The sequence below is a fragment of the Hemiscyllium ocellatum genome, chromosome 24 (genome assembly GCF_020745735.1).
Source record: "Hemiscyllium ocellatum isolate sHemOce1 chromosome 24, sHemOce1.pat.X.cur, whole genome shotgun sequence".
In the NCBI taxonomy this organism is placed as follows: Eukaryota; Metazoa; Chordata; class Chondrichthyes; order Orectolobiformes; family Hemiscylliidae; genus Hemiscyllium; species Hemiscyllium ocellatum.
In genome coordinates this window covers 24,434,417-24,461,962 of record NC_083424.1, presented here as the reverse complement: position 1 = coordinate 24,461,962, position 27,546 = coordinate 24,434,417, and the positions used below count along the sequence as shown (strand labels likewise).

General features: G+C 40.9%; 1 protein-coding gene across 4 annotated transcripts in view; it reads left to right on the top strand.

The window, feature by feature from the left end:
- Positions 1-27,546, top strand: part of emid1 (EMI domain containing 1) — a 350,684-nt gene that overhangs the window by 307,177 nt on the left and 15,961 nt on the right. For 2 of the 4 annotated variants that reach the window (XM_060843592.1, XM_060843590.1), the window contains exons 9-14: positions 4,667-4,756; positions 7,914-7,966; positions 8,220-8,282; positions 11,281-11,325; positions 19,219-19,263; positions 26,281-26,371. In XM_060843592.1, coding sequence (XP_060699575.1) covers positions 4,667-4,756; positions 7,914-7,966; positions 8,220-8,282; positions 11,281-11,325; positions 19,219-19,263; positions 26,281-26,371 — 387 coding nt within the window. Of the gene's footprint in view, positions 1-4,666; positions 4,757-7,913; positions 7,967-8,219; positions 8,283-11,280; positions 11,326-19,218; positions 19,264-25,541; positions 25,627-26,280; positions 26,372-27,546 lie in introns of all 4 variants that reach the window. The other 2 variants (XM_060843591.1, XM_060843594.1) reach the window with 2 other exon arrangements.

Sequence of the window (27,546 nt, the reverse complement as noted above, 5' to 3'; positions counted from 1 at the left end):
ACGTCGACTCTCCTACTCCATGGATGCTGCCTGACCTCTGTGCTCTTTCAGCGCGACACGTTTTGACTCTGATCTCCAGCATTTGCAGTCCTCACTTTCTCCTAGTGGTCCTGTCATTTGATTGGAAATCTGGAGGGCCTGGCTAAATCTCTGGGCACACAGGTTCAAATTATACTACAACAGTTCAAACTAAAGTTAGTCATTGATTGCTGTTAAAAATTTATCTAGTTTACTAAAGTCCTTTGATCTGCTGTCCTTACCTGGTCTGACCCATCAATAATGTGTCAAGATTAGAGTAGTGCTGGAAAAGCACAGGAGGTCAGGCAGCATCCTAGGAGCAGGAAAATCGACATTTCAGGCAAAAGTCTTTCATCAGGAATGTCTGAAGAAGAGCCTATGCTCGAAACATCGATTCTCCTGCTCCTCGGATGCTGCCTGACCTTTTGTGCTTTTCCAGCACCACTCTAATCTTGACTCAAATCTCCAGCATCTGCAGTACCCACTTTTGCCCCTTAATAATGTGGTTTACACTTAAGAACCTTCTGAAATGGGCTCCCACATTAAGCTATTCAGTGGGGGCTGAGCAGAAATGCTGGCCTTGCCGGTGACATCCACATCATACAAAAAAAATCAAACAAGAACAACTGGTGAAACAAGGAGTTCAGCCTCCATCATTTGCTTGAATCAATATATCTCAGCTTCCTGACTGTTGTGGTCTGCCTATTGGTCAAAAAGCTGAAAATGTGTTGCTGGTTAAAGCACAGCAGGTTAGGCAGCATCCAAGGAATAGGAAATTCAATGTTTCGGGCATAAGCCCTTCATCAGGAATGAGGAGAGTGTGCCAAGCAGGCTAAGATAAAAGGTAGGGAGGAGGGACTTGGGGGAGGGGCGATGGAGATGTGATAGGTGGAAGGAGGTCAAGGTGAGGGTGATAGGCCGGAGTGGGGTGGGGGGCGGAGAGGTCAGGAAGAAGATTGCAGGTTAGGAGGGTGGTGCTGAGTTGAGGGAACCGACTGAGACAAGATGGGGGGAGGGGAAATGAGGAAACTGGAGAAATCTGAGTTCATTCCTTGTGGTTGGAGGGTTCCCAGGCGGAAGATGAGGCGCTATTGGTCAGCTAGCGTTGGCAGCCTATTCACTGTCCTCAAGCAGTTACAGAGGGCTTGTCATGCTCAAGCAGTGCAGGCTCAGAACCTGGAAATGATTCTGCTGTCAGGGTCTCAAGCTCCAAAACAATCCTGCCTAACTTCTTTCTCAAGTACCTTCAGCATGATGCATTATTTTAATGACAGGTCCGTAATATCCTAGCATAGGCAGGCAGAACACAACATGAAGCTCTTTATCTTTCAGAAAGTAAATGAAATGCAGAGTAACAGCTTCGGTCTGTTTCAGTTTCTATAATGTTGTCCTGTACAATTTCGTTGTTATTTTTAATCATCCACTTCAGGCAAATGATGACACACCTTGGGGGAAGATGGGATTTGAAAATTCTGGCTCAGAGGTAGAGACACTATCACAATGCCTCAGGAACTGCCCCACCTCTCTCTCTCTCTCTCTCTCTCTCTCTCTCTCACACACACACACACACACACACACACACACACACACACACACACACACACACACACACACACACACACAACTAGCATCTGAGGAGCCGTATTTCAAGCATAAGCTCTTCATCAGGAATCAGTAACCTTTAGGTTACTAGTTTAGTGACATTACTATTATGTTATCACCTCTCCATTACATCAATTTGCACCATTCTGCTAATGGAGCTGTTGACTAATCAATTGCAATTAAATAGTCTTCAATGGACCAAGGTTTGAGGCAAGAAAGTGCCACTAGTGGAGACCTTTAGGACCCAGAGATCCAAAGCCATTTCCTCCTTCCATATGTACAACACTTGCCATACCTCATGTAATATTGTGTGATATAAAATATTGCAAACACTAATGTCCCACATCTTTGAGTCACCTTAAATGGAGTTTTGATTTGAACAAAATAAGTTGTGGTTATTCTCCTGCAGTGCAATCTTATGAATCAGATCAAAGCCTGTACTAGTTGCTTTCTGTTTAAAATATCAGTCTAGAGTATGTTTGCCTCCCTACATTTATCTCCCTAAGCTCATGCAAAACAGAAGGCTTAAGTGCAGCACAACAAAGGGGCTCACAGCAACAATTGAACCGAAATTGATCTTGTGTGAACCTGTGAAATGAGTTGAAAGCTTGTCACTACAGCGGTTCACTGAGATGTTAACACTTAAAAGTGTGAGTGAGGGACTTGAGTTGTTTCTGTCTCTAAAAAAGTTGAGGATCCATTAGAGACCTATTGATCAATGAATGTTTAATGAGAGACGATTGAAATAATCACCAATAACTTGCATGGAGATTCTATTACTCTCCTATAGACCATAAGACATAGGAGTGGAAGTAAGGCCATTCGGCCCATCGAGTCCACTCCGCCATTCAATCATGGCTGATGGGCATTTCAACTCCACTTACCAGCATTCTCCCCGTAGCCCTTAATTCCTCGAGACAACAAAGAATCTATCAATCTCGGCCTTGAAGACATTTAGCGTCCCGGCCTTCACTGCACTCCGTGGCAATGAATTCCACAGGCCCACCACCCTCTAGCTGAAGAAATGTCTCCGCATTTCTGTTCTGAATTGACCCCCTCTAATTCTAAGGCTGTGTCCACAGGTCCTAGTCTCCTCGCCTAACGGAAACAATTTCCTAGCGTCCACCCTTTCCAAGCCATGTATTATCTTGTACGTCTCTATTAAGTCTCCCCTCATTCTTCTAAACTCCAACGAATACAATCCCAGGATCCTCAGCCGTTCCTCATATGTTAGACCTGCCATTCCAGGGATCATCCGTGTGAATCTCCGCTGGACACATTCCAGTGCCAGTATGTCCTTCCTGAGGTGTGGGGACCAAAACTGGACACAGTACTCCAAATGGGGCCTAACCAGAGCTTTATAACTTCTGGAGAAAATGCACAACAGATTATTTAAGGTGTTTCACTTCTGATTTCTGCGGATCTTCTGGCACATCAGGATGTTGGGACACCCAAATAGAGACCCCTGCTGATCAGAAAAAAAAATTAAAGAATAGATGAGAAAGGAAATCCTTACATAGGGAGAGAATAGAATATACATTGATGTGTAAAATGTTCTGTTAATAAGCAGAATTCATATGTGACTTTAAAAGGGATTTAGTAGCCTGAATGAAAATTTATTAAAGGATTTGAGGACTGAGCAGTATGTGGTTTGTGTGGAGAAAAATGATGGTGTAATATTGCAGTAATATTTTGTGATTCTATGAAATACATACTGTTATTGCTTTTCTCATTATTTCGATATTGCTGTTAATATTCTTACTTTAAATTCAATTTAATCTATATCAGGTCATGGATTATGAGTCTGTCATGGAGACTTACATTAAGCTTATTAAAATAGGTCTAGCATTAGAGATAGCATGTTGCCCTCTGGTGGCAAGTCGCCATTTTGCTGTAATTAGCCACAGAAGGAATAACAAATGTACAGTTTTGTGACTCATTGGGTATTATTTTCAATCTCAGGAGGAGTCAGGTGAGGCCTTACTTTGATGACACTGGCCATCGTGTTGGTTTCTCAATATTTTTCCTGTTGCTGTGCTATTTTAGAAACTGCCATTTCACTGGCATGAGATTAGTAATGGTTATCCACCTATAAAAGTTCCCATTCTCCTCCTCCCACAGCCAGTACTCTGACATGTGCCCTTTAAAACTGTTCCCTATCCAGAATACCTGCATGGTAGCTGTGGGCCAATATAAATTTAATCATGGAAAGATACTCCATCTCTCCCTCTTACCTACATTGGCAACTCCCAACTGTACCAGTGGTCTCTTGTTGCTCCACCGGCCAAGGGAGCCTGTCCCCAATGTTTAATTGGGTAGAAAGTGTACTCCTGGCCATCAAAAAAAAATCACATTGGACCTTGGTATTGGTGCAAAGTGGTTTGTGACCAGGAATCAAGCCAAGCAAGTGTCTGAACCCAAAACGAAAATTCAACCGACCAATTCATATATTCTAGTATTTAATAATTCTTGCAAAAATAAACTGTGAAATGCTATCTTGGCATTGCATAACAGAAATTTTAACGAGGTTGCTCGGCTCTGCATCCATAACACTGATAATTGGGATCAATTGAAGCCCAGAGGATAGACCATAAATAGCCATTTACCTAATTTCTCCAGGATTTATAGCTGTAACAGTGTGAGTTTAAAATGGGTTGCCTAGGACATCTCTACCCTTTTATATCTGTATATTTGTTCAGCTGTCTTTAGCTTATTTGGCAAGTTTAGTCAGAAAAGCCAGATTCAATCCAATGTTGGTGCTGAGTTAACTGATCATTGCCCGGCAATGACTGTAAAATCACAGGGTAGTACCTACGGTCTAGAACTGTATTGAGCAATGATCTCAAGGTCAAGGAACTCCAGTGCCTTCAACACAAAAAGAGGAGAAATTTCGAGAGTCAAAAGAAATACATTTGCTATTTTCACAATCTCTGGACCTAGAAATGGTTGAGATGCAAAGAGTTTGGTCAAATCTACTTTTTTTTTAGTGAAGTTTAAGTTTAACTCTTCTTATATGTATTAATGCTGACATGTTTCATTACTACAGGTGATTCCGTCTTGTCAAATACCTTCACAGATACTGTTGTAACTGGTGTTCGTGGACCTCCTGGACCACCTGGACCAGTGGGACCTGTAGGTAAGTTTTATGCTTCAAGAAGCCTTCATTTTAGATGTTTTTCATAAACCATCCAGCACATCTATGAGGTTGGTCTTCCTTTCAACAGTGCAGTGCAAAAGTGTATTATTGAAAATAAACAAAAAAAAAGAAGCATAGAAAACAGGTATGTCAGTAGGCCATTTGGCCCATCAAGGGTGCTCTCCCCCATTAAACATGATCATGGTTCATCCATTATCCCAACGGCTTACACCTGCTCTTTACCCCTTTAGCTCCTACAAATCTAGTAGAGTCATTAAGTCATAGAGATGTACAGCATGGAAACAGACTTTTCGGACCACCCTGTCCATGCCGACCAGATATCCCAACCCAATCTAGTCCCACCTGCCAGCACCCAGCCCATATCCCTCCAAACCCTTCCTATTCATATACCCATCCAAATGCCTTTTAAATGATGCAATTGTACCAGTCTCCACCACTTCCTCTGGCAGCTCATTCCATACACGTACTACCCTCTGCATGAAAAAGTTGTCCCTTAGGTCTCTTTTATATATTTCCCCTCTCACCCTAAACCTATGCCCTCTAGTTCTGGACTCCCGTAGGGAAAAGACTTTGTCTATTTATCCTATCCATGCCCCTCATAATTTTGTAAACCTTTATAAGATCACCCCTCAGCCTCCGACGCTCCAGGGAAAACAGCCCCAGCCTGTTCAGCCTCTCCCTGTAGCTCAGATCCTCCAACCCTGGCAACATCCATGTAAATCTTTTCTGAACCCTTTCAAGTTTCACAACATCTTTCTGATAGGAAGGAGACCAGAATTGCATGCAATATTCCAACAGTGGCCTAACCAATGTTCTGTACGGCCATAACATGACCTCCCAACTCCTGTACTCAATACTCTGACCATTAGTTTTAAATAATGCTAGGAGAGGCAGTTGTCACAATAATGATCAAGATTCATTTCACTGAACAGTAAATTGTGTCTTCCACCAGATGCTTGCCACTTCCCCAAAGGCAAACTTTAGAAGTGGGGACAGTGAACAATCTGAGCAGCACTTGTTACATTTTCCATTGACCCACTGAATTAACAGGACCTTGGGCTGGAACCTTCTTGTCTATCAATGCAAGAGGGACAAGAGAGAAGGAAAATAAAGTTGGAGAGGAAAGGAAAATGTGCAATTTTTTTTAAAAATTAAGATTAAAAGTATAATTTCATTTTCAATTAAGTTTGAATTTTCACTTTGAGTAGAACAAAAATTAAACTTATGGAAACATGAAAATGTTTACTGCCAAGGAGCAGCACAGTTACATGAAAAATAACATTGGGACCACTGTCTACATTCTCATGCCTCACTTGTAGCTGAGGATCACTTCAAAGAAGTGGGGAAAACAAATTAAATAATTGTACCACATTTAATTATCAAATTTGTTTTGCAATTGATTGAATGAAAATGTATATTTATAACTGACTCTTGCTTTAACATTCCCAGGAGCAATACATATTACTTCCGCCAGTAGTACCCACACCATATGAATGAAATAGGAGAAAACTATAGCTGCATCATTGTTGCAAAATAAACCCAATTGTGGCTTGATGCAGGTTTTCAGTTTCAGTAAATGTCTTGGGATGGGTTGGGGGTAGTGAGGAAGGATAGACATTGCAGCCATGTCCAACATCGCTGATGGGAGACATGGTGAATTCTCACTTCCAGGTCTCAGTACCCTTCTGTGGGCTATTTGTGTATTGAAGAGCTCAATAAACAAGGAGCTCTATCAATCCATCACCTCCAGTGTTGAGATCAAGCATTGCAGGTGGATTAAGGGCAAGGAGACAATAAAAGGGAAGCAAAGAGAACACCTTTTATTCCTTCATTGTTTTGTGGTTGAGCTTATCCCAGACAAGGTCAGTCTTTGTTGTCCATCCCTCATTGCCCATGAACTGTGTGACTTTATAGGCTATTTTCAGACAGCAGTATCACATAGTTATGAGTCTGGAGTCACAGGTTGGTCAGACTTCCACAAAGGACACGAGGGAACCAGATGGATCATTATGACAATCCATGATAGTTTCAAGGTTACCATGAATTAGTTTTCAATTGCAAATTGAAATTCCAATTCCACCATTTGCCCTTGGATCTTGAAGCCTTGCCCCCAGAGTATTAAAGTGAGCCCCTGTATCATTAGTCCTGTACCATTACAACCAGGGCACCATCTCCACTTGGCGTGGTATGTAGAAGCATTGATGTGCACTGTCACTTCATCAAATATGGATGTGGGATAAAGAATATTGGGTAAAATAATGCACCCATTTGCACAGAGTTAAAAATGGAACCGACTGTGTTGGCCTTAATGCTCCCTCACCAATGAGTTTAAAGACAGGGAGTGGACAGGGAGTACATTAAATCCAGTGGGTAACCTGCCAATGTCTACCAGCCTGCCTTGCTCCCAACACAGTTATCTCAGTGGCAAGAGTGGCTTTGGGTGACCTGACTGCCAGTGGAACAACTGAACACTGAGTGAGCAATTAATGCCCACATTAGGGGTTTACTGCACCTGCATTTGGCCAGGGTCACGAATGGCCCACATTAAGTAGACACCCTGGCAGGCCTCTCTGTGTGGGCTGGTGGTGGTCAGGATGCACCCTGTTTAGCCAGTGCCTCTCCAATAGGAGAGGTTTGTTGAAAAGTGTGGCACTGGAAAAAAACACAACAGGTCAGGCAGCATCCGAGATGCAGGAGAATTAACGTTTCGGGCATAAACCCTTCATCATGAATTTAACAACTCACTCCACCCTGACCCCATGTTGTCTTAATGAAGGGCTTATGCTGCTTATATCCTACCCCTCAGATGCTGCCTGACCGGCTGTGCTTTTCCAATGCCACACTCTTTGACTCTAGCCCCCTGGCCAACATTCAAAGTTTGCCTGTATAGAGTACAAGCAGTGGGCACCACTTTCCCTGGTGCTACTGGTACATCACAAGCTGCCTAGATCACTCTTTAGCCAGTGAGGGTGGAGGAGGTGGGAGTAGGTGGCCCCGTGTAATTCAGTCATTGTTTCTGGTGTGCTCCTTCTCTGACATATATGGCCCATCATTTGCTGTGATTAATCATGAGAGGCTTTTGAATAAAGTAGACATTTACACAAATTAAGTACAGTCTTTTGTTGAAAATGTTTAGGTTCACCTGGTCAACAAGGACCTATTGGACCACCTGGGCCTCCGGGAAAAGATGTAAGTCATTGCAAAGATAATTGTTGTGGTTCTAACAGAGAAAATATTCAAATTTTACAGTAACTCATTTGCGTTCAAATTAATATGAGCTTTTTCTGTTGGTGTTCTTTTCGACTTTATTCTTGTAGAGTCACAAATTATAAATGCATGGAGAGATTTTGTCTCAATCAGTCAGAAACTAATAATTTTTCATATGATAATGTCATGTTTCCAGTCTCACTTTTCTAAATAGAATGTCCTTTATTTTGGATAGGGATTGGCTGGTCGGCCAGGTATACCAGGATTAGATGGACCTAAAGGTGAAAAGGGAGACAGAGTAAGTTTCACAAGGTTGAAGTGGGGCGTGTTAGGCACACTGAAGTGTAAGAATGCCTAATAAGGCCACAATGTCTTTTACTTTATAGCTACGTCTATGAGATGAGAAATCATTAAAGTAAATAACATCAGTGTTTGCTGACGAATGTTGTGTGAAGGTAGGCTGATCATCAACTGAAAGAAAGAAGCTTTGTTGATGCTAATTGTTTATCCAGCTCACAGTTTCTTATGTTCCTGTGTACCTGCTCATCTTCTCCTCCACTTACCTAACTGACTGTGGACAAACATTTAAAGGAATAGCATCCCTTCCTGTGCCTGCACCATCATATGAAGTCTCAAGAGGATCGATTCTTGGCCTACTCTCTTTTCAACCTTTACACTGCCCATTGGCACAGTCATCCAGAGACACAGGGACAGGTACCATCACAAGTCCATGAGCAAGATATCTGGTCACAGCTCAAACCAAAACGTCACATCAGTTCAAAGTTCAGTCACCATGCTACATCACTTGTGAATGATTATGGAAAATGAAATAATTAATGAGAGGTGGACATCCATGAACATTCCCAATGTCACTGGTGATGGAACCCAAGGCAAGTGAAAACAAATGAGACCAGGGCATTTGTAACTTCACAAAAAGTGTCGAGTTGAAGATCTAGCTCAACCTCGTCCTCAAATCCCAATTATCATACAGGCTGGTTTTCCACCAATTTGATTCACTTTGTTTAATATCAATGAGGGACTGATTGTGCTGAATGCAACAAAGATCATGAGTCACAACCTCTTCCCAGATGCAATGTGGAAGAGTTCTGAGCCAGAGCTAGGCATGTTCTAAACATGCATCTTGTTTCAGTGCATCTGACAATTGTAATATCAACTGACAAAGTGGCAAGTGGCCCTGCATGGCCTCTCCATAAATAACCAGCCAACTCCAGTCCAGTCTAGTCTCTCCAAATACAGCCTCGTTAGCCTACTCTCAATTTCGAACTGCTGGAAGGTATTTCTGACAGTGGTATCAAATGGCACTTACTTGCCAGCACCTTATAGAAAAAGTATGAAGCCTTCTTCAGCAGCTCCTCCAAACTTCAGGGCTTTGGGAACACTGTCAGTTCCTAATGCCGCCACTGTTCTATCACTCTGGGAAAAGTGCTAGAACTTTCTACCTAGTTGCATTGTGCTTGAAAGCTCACCACGTGCTCTGCAGCAACTCAAGAAGACACTGGACTACCACCTTCTCAAGGGCAACAGGGCACAGGCAATCAACACTGTTTGGTTAGCAATTGCAAGGGATTTTTATTGTATAAAAATAACGGCTTAGGAATAATTAAAGAAGAATGTTGGAATGGAGGGAGGGCGTTAATGAAAGCTCTTGAAAGGCTTAAAAACTAGCAGCTTTTATAAGCACTGAAATAACAACAGGTAACAATGTCAGCCAAAAAATGAGGTCCTTGTGTGTAGTCTTAAGACAACAGCTGACTGGTCCAGTTAATGGCTGTGGCAGGTTTATAGGCCATGTTAGCAAAGTGTTCTTAACAACAGATGGCACAGGTCTGTCTCTGACACGGCTGACCCAGATCCTGTGGAGGATCTTCTCCTTTGCTGTTGACCAGCAGGTGACACTATGCCAGGAAATATAATTGATAACATCTTGGTGGCTGTAAACAAGTGCTGCCTTCATTTCAGCAGTATGGTGCAAAGTGTGATTTGCTGTGACTGCAGAGTTTATAAAATTATGCGACTCTGTATCATTGAAACTTTGAAATAAACAGAGAAGTATAGAAAGCAGGTATGCCATATGGCCCATCAAGGTTTCACTCCCCCATTAAACGTGACCATGGTTCATCCATTATCTCAACGTCTTACACCCGCTCTTTACCCCTTTAGCTCCTAGAAATCTGTTTATTTCTTAAATATAGTCAGTGACTCCACTCTAACAGCCTTCCGTGATAGAGAGTTGCACATGCATGACACTATCTGAGTAAAGAAATGCTTCTATCTCAATCCATATTTGCTTACCCTGGATCCTGAGACTGTGACCCACTGTTCTGAACTCCTTGGCTAGGGAAAACATCATTCCTGCATCTAAACTAACCCAGCCTGTCAGACTTTGTTATTCCAATGAAATCCTCTCTCATTCTTCTAAATTCCAAAGAATCCAGGCCTGCTCAACCCAATTCCTTCTCATAGGATACAATGTGCCACCTCAAGAATCAGTCTTGTGAAGCTTTGCTGCACTCCGTCAATGGCAAGTTTATCTTTTCTAAGGTAAGGACACCAAAACTGTACATAGTACTCCTGCTTTGGTCCCATCAAGGCCCTGTACAGCTGCAGTAAGATTTTGTTACTTCTGTATTCAACTCCTCTTGCAATGAAGTCTAACATCACAGTTGCCTTCCAAACTGCTTCCTGCATCTCCATGTTTGATTTCAATGACTGGTGTACGAGGATCTCCAGGTCCCTTTATGTATCAACACTTCCAAAAGTGCCTGCTATTTTAGTCAGGCATCTTTACAGACACACAAACATTGGAAACCAAACATTTTAAGTGCCACACACTAGCATAAAGTTATTATTCACTAATTGCCTCAGAAATAATGCAGTCTTCTGTTGTTTGTTTGAGTTTCGGTCCAAAATGTTGACTAAGTCAAAGTAGGAGGGCAAGGGGGTACCTGGAAAGGATGATAAGGGGCGAAGGTGGATGAGAGGAGTGATTGGAAGAAGGGAGTCATTGCAAAAGCAGGACAGTCACAAAGCAGGGAGATAATTTCTAGTCAATGGCATGCCATTTTAATGTTGGACTGCTTCCCTCTCAAGTCTGCACTGAGATGAGTATTTTTAATGACTTTGGCTTCTCTGTTGTTGAATTGTCATTTACTTCTCATTCTAATTTGTGCTCTATTCTGATTCCAAAACTAATTTTAAAATAATGAACTGTAACTCCATAGCCATTTGTTTAATGGCTGCACTGTAAATGCAATCTGTATTTTTAACCCAATTAGGGCCCATCTGGATATCCCGGAGAAAGAGGCCTCAGAGGAGAAATGGTAAGTTGCACTACCAATTTGCAAGCATCTTGATTTTCCTGACTGAATTGGTGTCTTTATTTCATCTATTTTGTTTAGATCAAGTTAACAATTGTTTATATCTTGTTGAATTATGATTCTCCTGTAATTTGAAACAATGGAAGTGCGTTTGTGTATCTGGTTGAAGGGGGGAGTGGGGATATTTGTTATCCCTAGATATTCAGAGAACAATCCTGGTAGCAAATTGGAAAGACTTGTGATGAACCTAGTTGCACCTTGTTGTCATTGAATTGGCAAATTTCTGGGAATTATGACAAACCCTTCCACCTCCCTGTCACTCATCCCCCCACTCAGGAGAGTATTTTAATGCCCTTCCTTTTGTCGATGGCCGGTTCCCTTTAGGAACTGCCTGTTTGGCCACATGAAGACTTGCTATTACTAATGCAGTGACCACACCATTGGCTGCCCCAGGGCCAACCAGTATGAAGTAGCAGTCGAGAGTGTGGTGCTGGATAAGCACAGCAGGTCAGGCAGCATCCGAAGAGCAGGAAATTCGATGTTTCAGGCAAAAGCCTGATGAAGGGCTTTTGCCTGAAATGTCGATTTTCTAGCTCCTCGGATGCTGCTTGACCTGCTGTGCTTTTCCAGCACCACGCTCTCGACTCTAATCTCCAACAACTGCAGTCCTCACTTTCGCCCATTATCAAGAAACATTCAATACAAGATGTAAATTTATACAGGGAAAAAAAAGATCAGCAGCAGACAATGAGCAACACTCAGCATTCCTTTTCCAATTACATGAAACCATTTTGTGACACCAAAGTAACAAAGTTCTTCAAAAATCTTCAAGAGCTTTGACCTTGTACTTGGATGACTGTTGCAAAGATATTTTCCTTTGAGTTTCACCACTGTGCTGTAGAGTGATCCCTGGCAACTTGTGGATGCAGATGGCTCTGGTTAGTACTGCTGCCTCACAGCACCAGGGACCCCCTTTGATTCCACCCTCAGGTGGAGTTTGCACATTCTCGCCCTGTCTGTGTGGGTTTCTTCTGGGTGCTCTGGTTTCTCCCGCACTCCAAAGTTGTGCAGGTTAGGTGGATTGGCCATGATAAATTGCACATAGTGTCCAGAGATGTACAGATTAGGTGGATTCGCCATGGAGAGTGCAGGGTTACAAGGACTCATTAGGCTGAATAGCTTATTTTCACACTGGAGGGATTCTATAAAAATTGCCCAGAATGAAAAGCTTAACTTATGAAGAATTGGGTTTATATTCAATGGAGTTGAGAAGGATGAGGGAGGATCTAATTGAAACATACAGAATACTGAATGGCCTGGACAGAGTAGATGATGGGAAGATGTTTCCATTGGTAGGAGAGACTACGACCCAATAGCCGAAGAGTAAAATGAAGACATTTTAGAATGTGGAGATAAGGAGTAACTTCTTCAGCCAGAGAATGGTGAATCTACGGAATTCATTGCCACAGAAGGCTGTGGAGGCCAGGCCATTGAGTATATTTAAGACAGAGATAAATAGATTCTTGAGTATTAAGGGGATCAAAGGTTATAGAGTCATAGAGATGGATACCACGGAAACAGACCCTTCGGTTCAACTCGTCCCTGCTGACTAGATATCCCAACCCAATCTAGTCCTACCTGCCAGCACCCAGCCCATATCCCTCCAAACCCTTCCTATTCATATACCCACCCAAATGCCTTTTAAACATTGCAATTGTCCCAGCCTCTACCACTTCCTCTGGCAGTTCATTCCATACACATACCACCCTCTGTGTGAAAACGTTGCCCCTTAGGTCTCTTTTATATCTTTCCCCTCTCACCCTAAACCTATGACCTCTAGTTCTGGACTCCCCCACTTCAGGGAAGAGACTTTGACTGTTTATCCTATCCATGCCCCTCAAGATTTTATAAACCTCTATAAGGTCACCCCTCAACCTCCAACACTCCAGGGAAAACAGCCATAGCCTATTCAACCTCTCCCTATAGCTCAAATCCTCCAACTCTGGCAACATCCTTGTAAATCCTTTCTGAACCCTTTCATGTTTTACAACATCCTTCCGATAGGAAGGACGCCAGAATTGCTGGCAATATTCCAACAGTGGCCTAATCAATGTCCTGTACAGCTGCAACATGACCTGCGAACTCCTGTACTCAATACTCTGCCCTATAACAAATGCCGCCTTCACTATCCTATCTACCTGCAACTCCACTTTCAAGGAGCTATGAACCTGCACTCCAAGGTCTCTTTGTTCAGCAACACTCCCTAGGACCTTACCATTAAATGTATAAGTCCTGCTAAGATTTGCTTTCCCAAAATGCAGCACCTCGCATTTATCTGAATTAAACTCCATCTGCCACTTCTCAGCCTATTTGGCCCATCTGGTCAAGATCCCGTTGTGATCTGACATAGTCTTCTTTGCTGGCCAATATACTTCCAATTTTGGTGTCAGCTGCAAACTTACTAACTATACCTCTTATGTTCACATCCAAATCATTTATATCAATGACAAAAAATAGTGGACCCACTGGTCACAAGCCTCGAGTTTGAAAATCAACCCTCCACCACCACCCTCTGTCTTCTACGTTTGAGTTAGTTCTGCATCTAAATGGCTATATGGGGAGAAACCTGGAGAATGGGGTTAAGAAGTTTATCAGCCATGATTAAATGGTTGAGCAGACTAGATGGGCTTTCTGCTCCTATGTCTTATGGTCTTATAATCGTCAAATTTATGTTTGATGGCTCTATCATTAGAGATAAGGAGCAGAGATTTACTAAGGAATGGGTCTGAGCAGCAGATGGCCTGCCCAGCCTCATACCTCCACACTCCTGCACTATAGTTGGGCTAAATTGGCTAATGGTAGCGTTTCCATTACTCGGTGTCCATGAAGTCCTGCCCTCGGACCAACTCCAACACTGCAGGCAGTACCAAAGTTCAGTGGTGGCCACCACCAGTAGTGCAAGAACATCACATCTGCCTCAAGGAAGATTAGTTGAAAAATGTGGTGCTGGAAAAACACAGCAGGCCAGCCTGAAGAAGGCTTATGCCCGAAACGTCAATTCTCCTGCTCCTCGGATACTGCCTGGCCTGCTGTGTTTTTACAGCACCACATTTTTCAACTCAAGGAAGATTAGGTCTGCCTCTGGAGGGTCTAGAGTTTAGAGGGACCTGAGAGCACAATGATACTGCAGGGAAAGCAGCTTCTGATGGGCAGTGACATGGAAGGAAAGGTCACTGTACCCCTGACACACACAGGGGACCTTTGAATTTGCTATTCCCTTTTTTTCATAGAGATAGTTGAAAATGACTTGCCCACTCCTGTCCAGTTCCCATATTAGCCACACTTCAATACGGACAACAACACACTATTTATAGATTATGTCAAATGGTATTTTAATCTCAATTTACTTCATGCTGTTTATTTGCACTTATTTTGTTCTTTTTCTCCTTGCTGTTTTCTAGAATTTGTGTATTTTGTGGTTTCCTTTAAAACCTTTTTAAATCTTTCATCTGATCAAACTGAGATATACTATGTTAGGAAACAGAACATTTTCTCTCTCTTTGTACCCAGGCGTTCATGGGGTTAGGTGTAGCATGAGTTAGATATAATTTAGTTAGCTGTAATGAGTTAGCTGCAATGTCCAATTTTAATTGTTCTGCCCTTGGTGACTGCCCTCAATTATCAAGGCCCTAAATTCTACAATTCTGCATCAACACTGCATTTGAGCATTAACTCAACCTTCGAAAAATGCACTCGAGGGATGCTTCAATTTTTTACTATTCATTCCAGTTATCTCAGTGCCTCGCTAAATGATTGGCTTGAACTCAATTAATTTCAACCTTAAAATGGTGCAAGATTACATTTGAGCTAGATTGTAGGGTGAAAGGACAAAGAAGGATTCGCTGTTAGTGTTCGATGAAGTACCTTGGGTGGTGGTGGGGGGGGATGTTTGATTTGAGCATTAAAGCATACAAGACCACAACAATGACATTGGGCTGAATAGTCTGTTTCTTTGTTGTAAATCCTGTATCATTGTAGAATCATACTGTGCATTGTGGTTCTCCTCTTTTCTGGAATAAGCTTATTTTGCTTACACAGTGTGGAAATTTTCTTTGTGTCGCTGATAGGGGGTCACCAGAGTCTGTCATTAATTTCCATTTGCTCCTTTGTTGTGGTTTCTCTTTCATTATGCAATTCTTAATTTTCTTTTAAAAAAAGAAAACTGCTTCTTAATTGGCCTGTAAAGGCTTATTATTCCAATATTGTGTTCTTGCAGTATTCTAATTTCACCTCTGTAACATCACGTGGTTCTATCCATTTCTATTCATCTCTTGCTGAAATCTACCAGTAGGCCAATGTTCCCTCTGGCATTGAGTATTCCAGTGCACTCATGATTGGCCTCCCGCAATTTAACTTCCATAAACCTGAGGTCATCAAAAACTCAGCTGCCAATGATCTTGCTTGCACCAATCCCATAAACCCACCTACTACCTTATCCCGCCAATTCCCACTCCCCACTCCCTTACAGTGACTTCTCATTAAGCAAACAAATCACTTCTAAGATACTCAACATTTCTCTTGCTTGGAAACCTCTCCAAGACCTTACCCCTCCCTACAGCTGTAATGCCCAATTTTAATTGTTCTGCCATTGGTGGCTGCCCTCAATTGTCAAGGCCCTAAACTCTACAATTCACTGCCTAAACGTATCTGCTGTTCTGCCTCTCCTACACCCTTGAAAGTGCTCCTTAAACATATTTCTTTAACCATTTTGACCAAGTATTTTGTCATCTGTCTGAGAATGTTCTTGTGTGACTTGGTGTCACATATCTTCTGGTTGATGCTCCTGAGAAATACCTTGAGATATTTACTACACTGAAGGCATGATATAAATAAATTCACTCCCCTCAGAGCCAACTCTTGCTTATTCAGAATATTTAATTCATGTATTTTTATGTCATAGTAATTAGAATGTGAAAGTTGGCAGTCATTTACTATTTAATGTGCGGAGCATTCAAGGGAGATTGCTGCTTGTAACTTGGAACCCAAATAGAATCATAAAGCACAAAAAGTTGTTCGGCACATCTTGCTAATGTCAACATGTGGAAGGAACTATCCTATCAGTCCACTCCCCGTTCAGTCTCAAAGCCTTGGCAGTTATTTCCTTTTATTTCTGCATTTCTTTTGGAATCTTATGCATAGAAAACAAATTCTGTACTCAAAGTGAACGCAAAGTAGCCAAATTTAATAGATCAGGTGGAATTTAATTCACTCAATATACTTGTTTCTACCATGTTTTCCTAAATCTTGTCCACTTCCTACTTTATTCCAGATTCCCATAATTTGTAATTTCTATTTTAATTTCACAAAAGATATAGCTGGATCAGAAAAGGTTGCAAATAGCTGATGTGTTTTTTTTTGGGAAAGAATTTATATTTTATATTGGGGCAATGATCCTTTAAGAATTAGGTTATTTAATTCTTGAAATAAGAACTTTCAGTGCTATAACATGGATAGCAGATTCTTGACAGCCAAGTGACTCTTGACTATCTAATGGGAAACATGAGAAAGTGCAGGATGTTTGCACAAAGAATGGATATTCCTCTTCATCAACTGAAATCAAGCATGATAATGATAGAAAAGTGGGCACATTTGTATCGTATGGCCTATTGCCAATTCTAAGTTTATTTCTCTCCAGCAATTCCTTCTGGGTCTCCACTGGTCTCTGCTTCTATTCAATGCTTGCTAGAACAGAAAGGTCGGGATAAATGTCACAAGTCATTGAAAATATGCAGGCAGATGCACATAAAAGAGCTTATGGGATCCTGTGCATTATAAACACAGGAATAGAATACATAAGCAAGTAAGATATAATGAACTTCTTAACAAACACTGATTCAGCCTCACCTGGAGTATTGTGTCCAGTTCTGGACACTGCATTTTATGTGAAGGCTAAAAAGGAAAAGATTGATGAGAATTATTCCATGGATGTATGGTTTCAGTCTTGCAGATTGAATGGAGAAGCTGGAGTTGTTCTCCTTGAAGAGAAGGCTGAGAGGAAATTTGATGGAGGTGTTCAAAGCCATGAGGTAGTGAACCAGAGGAGATAAGGAGATATAACTTCTATTAGCATAAAGGTTGAAAATTAGAGGATACAAATTTATGATTAATGAAAAGAGTCAAAAGAGGCATTAGGAAAAGCATTTTTCACACAGCAAGTGTTTGGGAACGTGCTGTCTAAGAATGTGAGGAAGACATAAGCAGTTGGGAATCTCAAAATGGAAGCATATAAGTCCCTGATGAGAGAAAATCTGCATGTCGATAGTTAAATAACAGGGAGGTCTGACTAGCAGAATTGTTCTTGCACACAGATGGCATAGCTATGATGAGCCAAATAGTCTCTTCCTGTATTGTAACTACTCTAGGTTTCTATGAATTCCCAAAACCCAAGTTTTGAGCCTCCTTCCCTCTTATCTATCTCTGAGCTGGCCAGTTGTAAGACCCATTCCCAACTATAGATCTGAGATAGCAGTAGAAATTATATAAGAAGACATATATGAGGCAGGTTTTTCCTCCTGTTGCCTGGGATTTAGATTTCAATGGTTACTTTAGCATTGTCTCTTATAATGGGCTGGCATCATAATGATTTTTCTGGAAGCCACTGTTTGGCTTCCACTAATTGATGTGAATCCCACTAATGGGAATTACCTGGAAAATTGAACTGGAATGTTGACATGATGTTTAGGAAAGATGTCACACTCCAATTCTGAGGAGATGAATTTCTGCATGGGATGCGATGGTAAAATGATGCTTTCTTTTTCTCCCAATCTTCTTTCCTCCTGTCCTGACATATTCATGTCTAGAGTGTAGTTTCATGGAATCATAGAATCCTACAGTGTGGAAGCAGGCCATTTGGCCCATCAAGTCCACACTGACCCTCTGAAGAGCATCCCACTCAGACCCAACCCTCTACCCTCTGCACTGCCCATGACTAATCCACCTAACCTGCACATCCTGGACACTGTGGAACAATTCAGCATGACCAATCCACCGAGTCTGCACATCATTGTGAGAGGAAACCGGAGCACCCAAAGAAAATTCAAGCAAACAGTGGGAGAATGTGCAAACTCCACGCAGACAGTTGCCTGAGTGTGGAATCAAACCAGGGTCCCTGGCACTGTGCAGCAGCAGTGCTAACCACTGAGCCACCATGCCATCGCCGTCATGAGACAGTTGGAGGATCATAAGATGGAGGAGCATGCAGGCAACATCTCTGATATTTTTCATGTATTAATCCAGTTATCTGGTTATGATCAACATTGAAGCAAGCCTGATTCTGTTTTACCACCAACCCATTTGATATTACTGCAGAACCACTGCTTGAGCTGTCTTTTCACCTTCTAGGATCCATGTTGGGTAAGGCCATCCTTGAGCACTTTCACCGGAGCAGGAGAAAGTGCTGAGGCAGCTTTTGCACTTTTAATACCTCATTATCTGAAACTGAGTACTCAGCATTGTTGTTGTTGACATGATTCAGTATCACACGAGGTAGAACATTTGCCTACAGAACAACCAGAAATCCACAAACCAGTACAGCGGAACCTCAATTATCCAAATATCGGCTTATCCAACAAGATCGCAATGTTCTGATGCTCAGCTAAATTATGTTATCCGGCACTCGATTATCCAGACTAACGGAATGAAATGCTCCCCCTCCGTGTCCTTCGGATAATCGAGGTTCCTCTGTATCTTTCATGTTAGCAGCTTGCACAAATTGTGAAATCTGCCAAATTCGCATCTTGAAAATAATAATGGGACTGTCCCTTTAACATTCTTGACTTATCGACAGTATTTTCAAGATGCTATAACAGATTTATACTTGAGTGTCATATTTTATAGGGGGAGCCAGGAATTAAAGGAGAACCAGGAGATAAAGGACAACCGGTAAGCTCCAAATACAAACTGGAGTACACAACTGTGAAAAGCTGTGCCCAATAGTCTCTTTTAACCTGTGTAACTGAATAAATTTGTGAAAATTAGCTGATCAGCAACTTGTTAAAGTAAACGTGCTGGATTTAAAATACTTTACAATCTGATAATATTTCTCCCTTCTGAATATTTGTCTCAATTATACAGCAAAATATTCTACCATGTCATATTTTAGATATTTTTGGTGGTATAAAATCTAATTTTGCCATTGTTATTGGCAAAGAATATCTGTGTTCAGCTTTATGGCCACCATGACAGCCTAATTTGCCCATTTTATATTTTTCGGGTAGGCCACAATCAGGACAGCTATGGGTTGTACTGAATGGCAGAGTGACTGGAAAAGACTGAATGACCTAGTCCTGTTTCTAAATCATGTGCATGTTTAGAACTGTTGCTCGAGGACTAGTATGTATGTAGAGTGCCCCTGATTTTCTTATTACCTCCAAGTCCCTGCTGATGGAATTCATTTTGCAACACAAATAAAGCCAGATTTTGGCTCATATATTGCAATCAGTTTTAAATGCCAAAAAAAATTCAAGTGCCAAAGATTTGCAGACCATAAGGGCATCACAATTACAGGGTTATGGTTATTCTAAAATAAAGTAAATATATTTACCTATATCTGTAGGATGTGTATGGCCATTCTTTGTTAGTGCAGAAAATGGCTTTTAACGCACAAATGCCTTTATAGTAACATTGTAGCCTATTTTAAGCACAGCACTTAATGAAGATGGTCTCCAATTTTACATTATAATTCAGCACCAAACTAATACCAGGTAAGACAGGGACCTTGATTTCAAATTCAAATGTTGGAATGAAGGGTTCACAGTTCTGATGGCTAGATGCAATTCTTGTGAATGTAGCAAAATTCTTTCACAAAATAGTTACTTAATGAAGTTGATTAATGAAAGATGTTGCCTTCTAATTTACAATGTTACAGATGATTTAATAAATCTAGAACAAAAATTACTGAGTTTGTTCATTTTTTGTATTAAACAGCCAGTCGTCCTTTTGTTTATCTCAAGTGTAACATTTAAAAGGTTTAAAATTACTCAGTAATATCTTCCTTTTATCGGTTTCCTGGTTAAAAAATAAAACGATTCAAACTACCCTTTATTATAAAGTTTGCAAATTTTAATCAGGTAAAGCTACTTGAAAAGAAAAGCTTGCAGAAGGGATATTGTCCTGTTGCAGATGCAAAAGCATGAATAACTGAACTAGTTGAACTATATGCACGGTCACATTGTCTATCATGTTTACTAATATCCACATATATACGTGTTTTGACTTGTTCTGGTTTTCTTACAAGCAGATGATTAAAAAAGGTGCCAAACTTTGATTGCATTGGAATATTAATGAATCAAAGCGCATTCTATTTTTACATTAATTATAAAACTTCATCTAAAACCCATGCTGTTGAAAGTTACTAATTTTGTAGTGTTCAATGCAGTATTTTACAAAGTTTGTGATTGGGATTGTTGATTAGTGGGGACAGATAGTTTCATACTGCATTTAGTCTGATTACTTAAACCAACTTGTGCTTTCATTTTCCCAACGTCTCCCACACAATACCCCTTTCACAGCCAAGAAATTAAAACAAAATTGCTTCCATTCCTCTGTAATGTCAGGCAACAGAAATATCATGATAATGCCTTTTTATGACTGAACCTCCAGGTTCCTGTTGATCTGAAGATGTGCCCGCTATTTGCTCAGTGTCCCTCCCTGGTGTGCAATTGCAGGTGGAAAATCATTCAGTGAGGGATAAGCCGGATCTCATAATATGAAAGTTCTGCGGATGCTGGAAATAAAAGCAGAAAGTTTCGGGGAAACTCAGCAAGTCAGTACAGCGGGTCATACTGGACTCAAAATATTAACTTTGTTTCATTCTCCACAGATGCTGACAGACCTGGTGAGTTTCTCTCAGACTTTCTGTTTTTTTTCCAAGCTGGTTGCAATCAGTTCTTGGCGCAGCACATTGGTACTTCATGGTCAAACTCTGCACTTAAACCATTTATAACAAAACTGGTTGAACTATATGCATGGACACATTGTCTATCATGTTTCAGTATCAGTCCCAATGCTGTAAGTTTTAGATGAGAGTGTGTTGTATGTTGGTTGAATGGCAATAAGAGTTCTTGGCCTTCTAGAATTTAAATTGACATGGAAACACAGGGATAACTATGAATTAAGACATGGTGAGTTCTGGTTTACAGGAAGCATTTTCATGAAAAGTAGTGATCGGGGAATGATGAATTAAATCTTTTGCTATTTCTTGCAGCAATCAGAAAATATCAAGTATAGCCCAAAGCAGTTGGATGCAGCTTGAAAGAAGTATCAAGTGAATCATTCCAAATTTTAGGTGCTTCTCACTGGCCAGATCTTCATCTCCCTTGCTAAACCATGGTATACATGTAGAGTGACTATAAGCTGACTAAATATATAGTGTTCCTGATTTACAAACATCTGACTTATGAATGCTCACACTGATGAATTCAATCCCATACAGGCGTGTAGTTTTAAAGATGCACCATACAAGCAACTTCCATACTTGCAAATAGCTATTTTATATTGCCCTGCTTCGCGCTCTGAATTGTGGACAAGTTAGCTTGTGAGCGGACTTGAGAACGGAACCTGTTCACAACCTGGGGACTGCTTTTGCATAACTCAGAAGTGCTTTGTCCATCTCAGGTTGTGGTTATGCTGCTGTTTTCATGTTGATACATTGGCAATAGTGCAGCAGATTCTGATCCCTACTTGAGTTGAAAATGCACTCAACCTAAAGACCACAAAAGTAGGTGCAGAAGAGATAAGTTAAACCATTTCAGCCTCCAAAGTCTTATGATGCCATCTCCTCAATCCCTTTTCAACATCTAATTACCTGTTGAATGACAATAAAACTTTTGGCTCCAATACTCTAATTGGAAAACTGCACCAGTTATTGATGACTATTGAACTGAAGAAATATACAGTTGGATGAACTGTGCAGACCATAATGGCAGGCAACACGATGTCCAGGCCACTTAATCATGATGATTTGTGGGGGCGGGGGTCCTAAATGGCACCTAAACCTCCCCCGGTTAATTGCGAAGGACTACTGCAGGATTCCAGCTACTACTGGCAGGAATCAACTAAGCAAAAGTGAGGCCTGCAAATGCTGGAGATTAGAGTCAAGAGTGTGGTGCTGGAAAAGCACAGCAGGTCAGGCAGCATCTGAGGAGCAGAAGAATTGATAGATATTTCGGGATAAAGCCCTTCATCAGGAATGAAGCTGTGAGCCGAGGGGGTGGAGAGATAAATGGGAAGGGGGTGGGGCTGGGGGGAAGGGAGCTGAGAGTGCAATAGGTAGATGGGGGGGTGGGTGTAATAGGAGTCGGAGAGGAGGTTGGAGCAGAAGCAGAAATCCTTTGCAGTTCTGAGTGTGGCCCTGAGCTGAGGCAGGGCTGACTGCAGAGAGATTAGGTGGCAGCGCACGGCTGCGAGTGTGGAGTGGAGGATCGAGAAGGAGTAACCAATTAAGCTTATTACTGACACCCATTATCACTGAGCCAATTAATGGCAGCTCAGGAATCAGATGGAGGCCACACAGAATTTTAAAACACATTTTGAAGACCTCCCAGCAAATTCTGTCACTGCTCCCTCTGATGGTAGTGGCAATTACAATTTACCAGACTGTTGATTGGCCAGCAAACCTCTTCTGGCAGGATTTCTGCCTCTGAAGATCTTTAATATGGGGAAAGGCTGACAGTAGCCAGCTAAATGCCTGATGGGCACTTAATTCTATCAGATCTTCTCCACAGAAATGACAGAGGTTCCATGTTGGTTTTCTAACCAATAGGTGAATATCCCAAGGTCCTGAAAGAATACTGGGCAGTGTTGAACTAGCCTTTTACCCCTTTAGGCGTGCATCCCCTTGTATGGTAGTAAGAGTGCTGAAGACTAACTGTTTTAGTTCACTATAGCTTTGTACAGTCACTCTTCCCTCCGGCTGACCACCTGGGCATGACGTATTGTGGTGCTATTTTATAGGTTTGGCCTGCTGACCAGATGTCTGACATCAATTTGAACCTCACAACACAGTTTCACTTTTACACTTCATGAATTGAGAAATAAACCCATCACACTACATTCAGATTATCAGCCCTGAAATCTGCTGAAAAAATAGTTAGATGTAGATTTCAGGATGTGCTTCTTGTGACTGCTACCCCTGGTCTTGGTGATATAAGGTCAAATGAAGTTACCTTAGTATTACTGTTTGGCTGTACACCACTCAGGCCACGTCTTGGGTACTTGTTTGATCAGGAAAGTCAATGATACCAAGGAAGCCAAATGGGATGGGTTGATGGGGAGAAAATGCTGGATTTCAAATTTGCCCCTCTCCCCTCAAATAATCTTTTTAAAAATCTTTTCAGTAGGCTTATTGTAGCTACTTCTGTTCCATTAAGATTGGGATAAAGAAAATTTTAAGCTTGAAGTCTCTCCTAATAGGAGACATGTTATTTGACCTTGTTTCAACCAAAGCTTTACATAAACTGACAAGGAAAGTTAGGCAAATTTCAAGATCTTTTCCTAAACTTAGGTTGATAATGAACCAGAAGGGCTGTTAACTTTGGGACCTCCTGGGTATTTGTACATGCCAGCCTAGCCTCTCTGATTTCTCAACATCTCCAACCAGTAAGGTCCAATTACTGCTAGCAAGATGGTCTACGTCAAATTGCATCTGCCAACTTTCCACACATTCTGCCTGCTTGAGCTGTTTTGCAGTCCTCCTCATTTTGTGTCACTGAAGACTTCCCCTAAAAAAGGGAAGATGAGAACTAGTTCCCTCCAATATCTTCAAACACCTCCCAGCGCTTTGGTAGAAGCAAGTCGCCAACACGTGCTATCATCTCATGTGCATCAAAAAGGTTTAAGGGTAAAGAGAACAAATCAAAGATGGGTTATATTAAATTATGCATGAGCATTTTCATTAACCTGAGTGTGTTGGTTTTGTCTTTTGTTAACCTAATGACTTACTCAGTAATTAACTGCATAGTTTAACAAATCTAGCCATTGGAGAGCCATTTTAAATACAGTAAACCTCAAATCTATTTAATGCATTTTCTGATTGGGTACGCAATAGTTATTTTCTGTTAGGGGTTTGCTGCTGCTGTTTTGAAAATGCATCATCCCATCACTGAACTCTTCATTTCATCCTTTAAAGTTTGTAATCACTTCATTTGAAATTGAAATTTGCATTTCTTTTGCTCCTGTGAAAGAAACTGCCTTGGTCACGTAACTGTCATTGTGTTCCTGGTGGTGCTGCTGTGAAACTCTTGGTAATAGTGCATGCTGTTTTACAACTCAAACCTCTATTTCCTAGTTGTGCCTACAGACATGATTTCTAGGTTCATTGGTTACAGTTAATAGTTTGTTCAATGATTTCTGCATGTTTATTCCAAACCTCTCTGACTGATGATTCAAAAAGGAAAATCACATTAATTAAGTCACACGATTGTGAAAATTGTTCTTTGGATGTCTTTTTTTCTATATGAAGCTGAATGTTACAGCTTCACCAACAAAAACGTAAAATAAACATGGCAGAGTCTTCCAAACATGTTATAAATGTGCCGGGTGCTTCAGTCATTTACCTGTTCCTCATGCAGCAGGAAGGGGATACAGCTGTGGAAATGTCATTAAAACTGTCCTCCATTTATGTTGGCTTGTTGCATGACTTACCATGTTATGTGTGCCGCCTAACTCTAATAATTTGCATCTGGCTGCTCTATTAAACAGAGAAATATCAGCATGCTGATCTGTCCTTCTTTCGCATCCTGCCTTGTACAACATTTCAAGTAATAATGACATGCAGTTATTTAAGATACAAGTTGCATCTGTACTAAAAAGAAAATTTCTCCATAGCCTAAACCTAAAGTAAATAGTTTGGACGTAATGTTTGCATTCTGCCTAGTGAATAATCTGTTAGATTTGTTAAGAAAAGTGTTCCAAGCTAGCTTGTTTGGAAGTGTTTTTAAATGTCTGAGCTCCAAATGAATGCACTGCAATGACTACCCAAAAGTAATATCTAAATGTTTGCAATTTAGAGACTGAAATGGAACCTGCATGCAACTGCCTTTGTTTTGGTCATTCATGTGGAATGCTGAAATTGAGGCCAAACCCCTACCAAAAACAAAGGAGGATATGACAGCAAGTCAGTTGCTGGCATTTCCCTTGATGGCTGTATCTGTCTTCCACAGGGGGAAGGTATACACCAAATCCGGGAAGCTTTGAAGATTTTAGCAGAGAGGGTATTAATCTTGGAGACTATGATTGGTATTCATGGTGAGTAAAGGGACTAGACAGATATTTGTACTGAGTTTTATGGACAGGCACAATTGGTCACACAACAGAACATGAAAAAAACATCAATACTTAATTCTCAACAATAGCTTCTGGTTTGAAGTAGGTAAATTATATTTGATGTAGGGAAATGTTATACTTAAAGCAAAAGATGGTAGTGTAATGTTGAAAATGTTCTTTATTGTGTGTCTGAGTGTGATGTCCAATTCTCAGTACAAATCCTTACTGTTATTTGTGTGTGTATGGGGTTAACCAAAAACCCAGACACTGCAACAGTGGGAACTAGGAAAGTCCATGCTATTCTTCAAAATGTGGTGCAATGAAAAAATTAAAATGACCTGAAACTCTCAACAAAAAACCTGCAAATTATTTGGAAAAAGTGTCAAATTTGCCAGCTGAAGCTTTTTTATTTCATTTGCAGTTGAGTCATTTCCAGAAGTTTGCAAATACCTGTTTAATGAAATTGGACATTTTTCCTTCTTGATCATTATTTGAACAGATACATTTACAAAAGTGAATTAAAGCAATTGCTGAAAGTAATGAGAACATGGCTGGCCTGGTTCCCAAGTCCTGATCATAACTATATTTTAACTGGGGAACAAAACATTTTCTGTTGCTGTTTTCAATCTCCACCAGGCTGTTAGTTGGCAGATGTTCCAAGATCTTCAAGCTGAATTAGAAGTTCTGGCTAGAAGGGTAACCTTACTGGAAGCCATCGTGTGGCCAGGTAACCAAGTGGTCAACCATTAAAAGTTGCAGTGTTTGTGCCAACAAGTGGCCTCCAACGTTTTGTTACAGCTGAACAATATGTTGATTAAGTGACAATGAATTATAATGTTTTATTACTGTATTTAAAATGTGTTTCTGATGACCTTAAGCTAAAGGATGAAAGAAGGCCAGTGTGCGTTCTGTGTACTGTTGACAAAAATGATCCCGCTTGTTTCTAAAATGAGACAAAGCCTAGCTTGAAAGTATCACACCATATTAAGCTTTACAAAAAGCTATTGTGATTTGACAGCTTGTAAAATATACTCTTCACTATGCACCTGACAGATACTTAACAAAATCATGGCAAGGATTTGTTACTTAAGTGAGAGATGAGGCAATGCAGTAGAAAGCATTAAACTGCATAATAATATGAACAACAAAAAGCTCTAGACTGTGTCATTATTTTCAAGTGACAGGGATCCATATTGGAGCTGCTGTTAATAATCTCTATAACTGATTTGGAGAATGGAGTGTAATCCAAAATGTTGAAACATGTGTTCATACCAAATTGAAAGCACCAATCAATGATGCCACCCAGTGTATAAAATCCAAAGGCAGAGCCTAGGTAAATGGGTAGATGGAAGTCGATCCTATGTTCATTGGTACCCTTACATGCGGGTGATCCCTGCATAATGGACATCTATTCACGGGTACTATTAAATCATGCATGCTGGAACAGGGTGCTGTTGCCTAATGGGCTTCAGACATTCACTACCTTGGCACTCACATGAAAATGACCTCTTGGGGAAAAATATGTTTAGCTTCCAGCACATGAAAGAACCACACTGTGGAGCCACCATCCTCAGAGGTAGGTTGTGTGGTTCAAGTTGGACAATGGAGAAGAGAATGATCAAACTAAATAACAACTGTAACAAAGTAAATGACTTACTGGTGGGATTCCTTATTGGGAATAATTTCCCAGGAAAATAAGGGGAAAAAAGGCAAAATAAATGAATAAAACGTCTAATAAACCCTAATAAAATTTACCATTCAACATGTAAAATTGTGAATTACATCGCAGGAGAGTAATTGCTCCTTGGTGCTCTTTAGCATCCCATTTATTGCAAATGCTTTACATGCATTTTTTGCTTACACAATTGTCATTTCACAGACTGAGATTGAATTATAATGTCC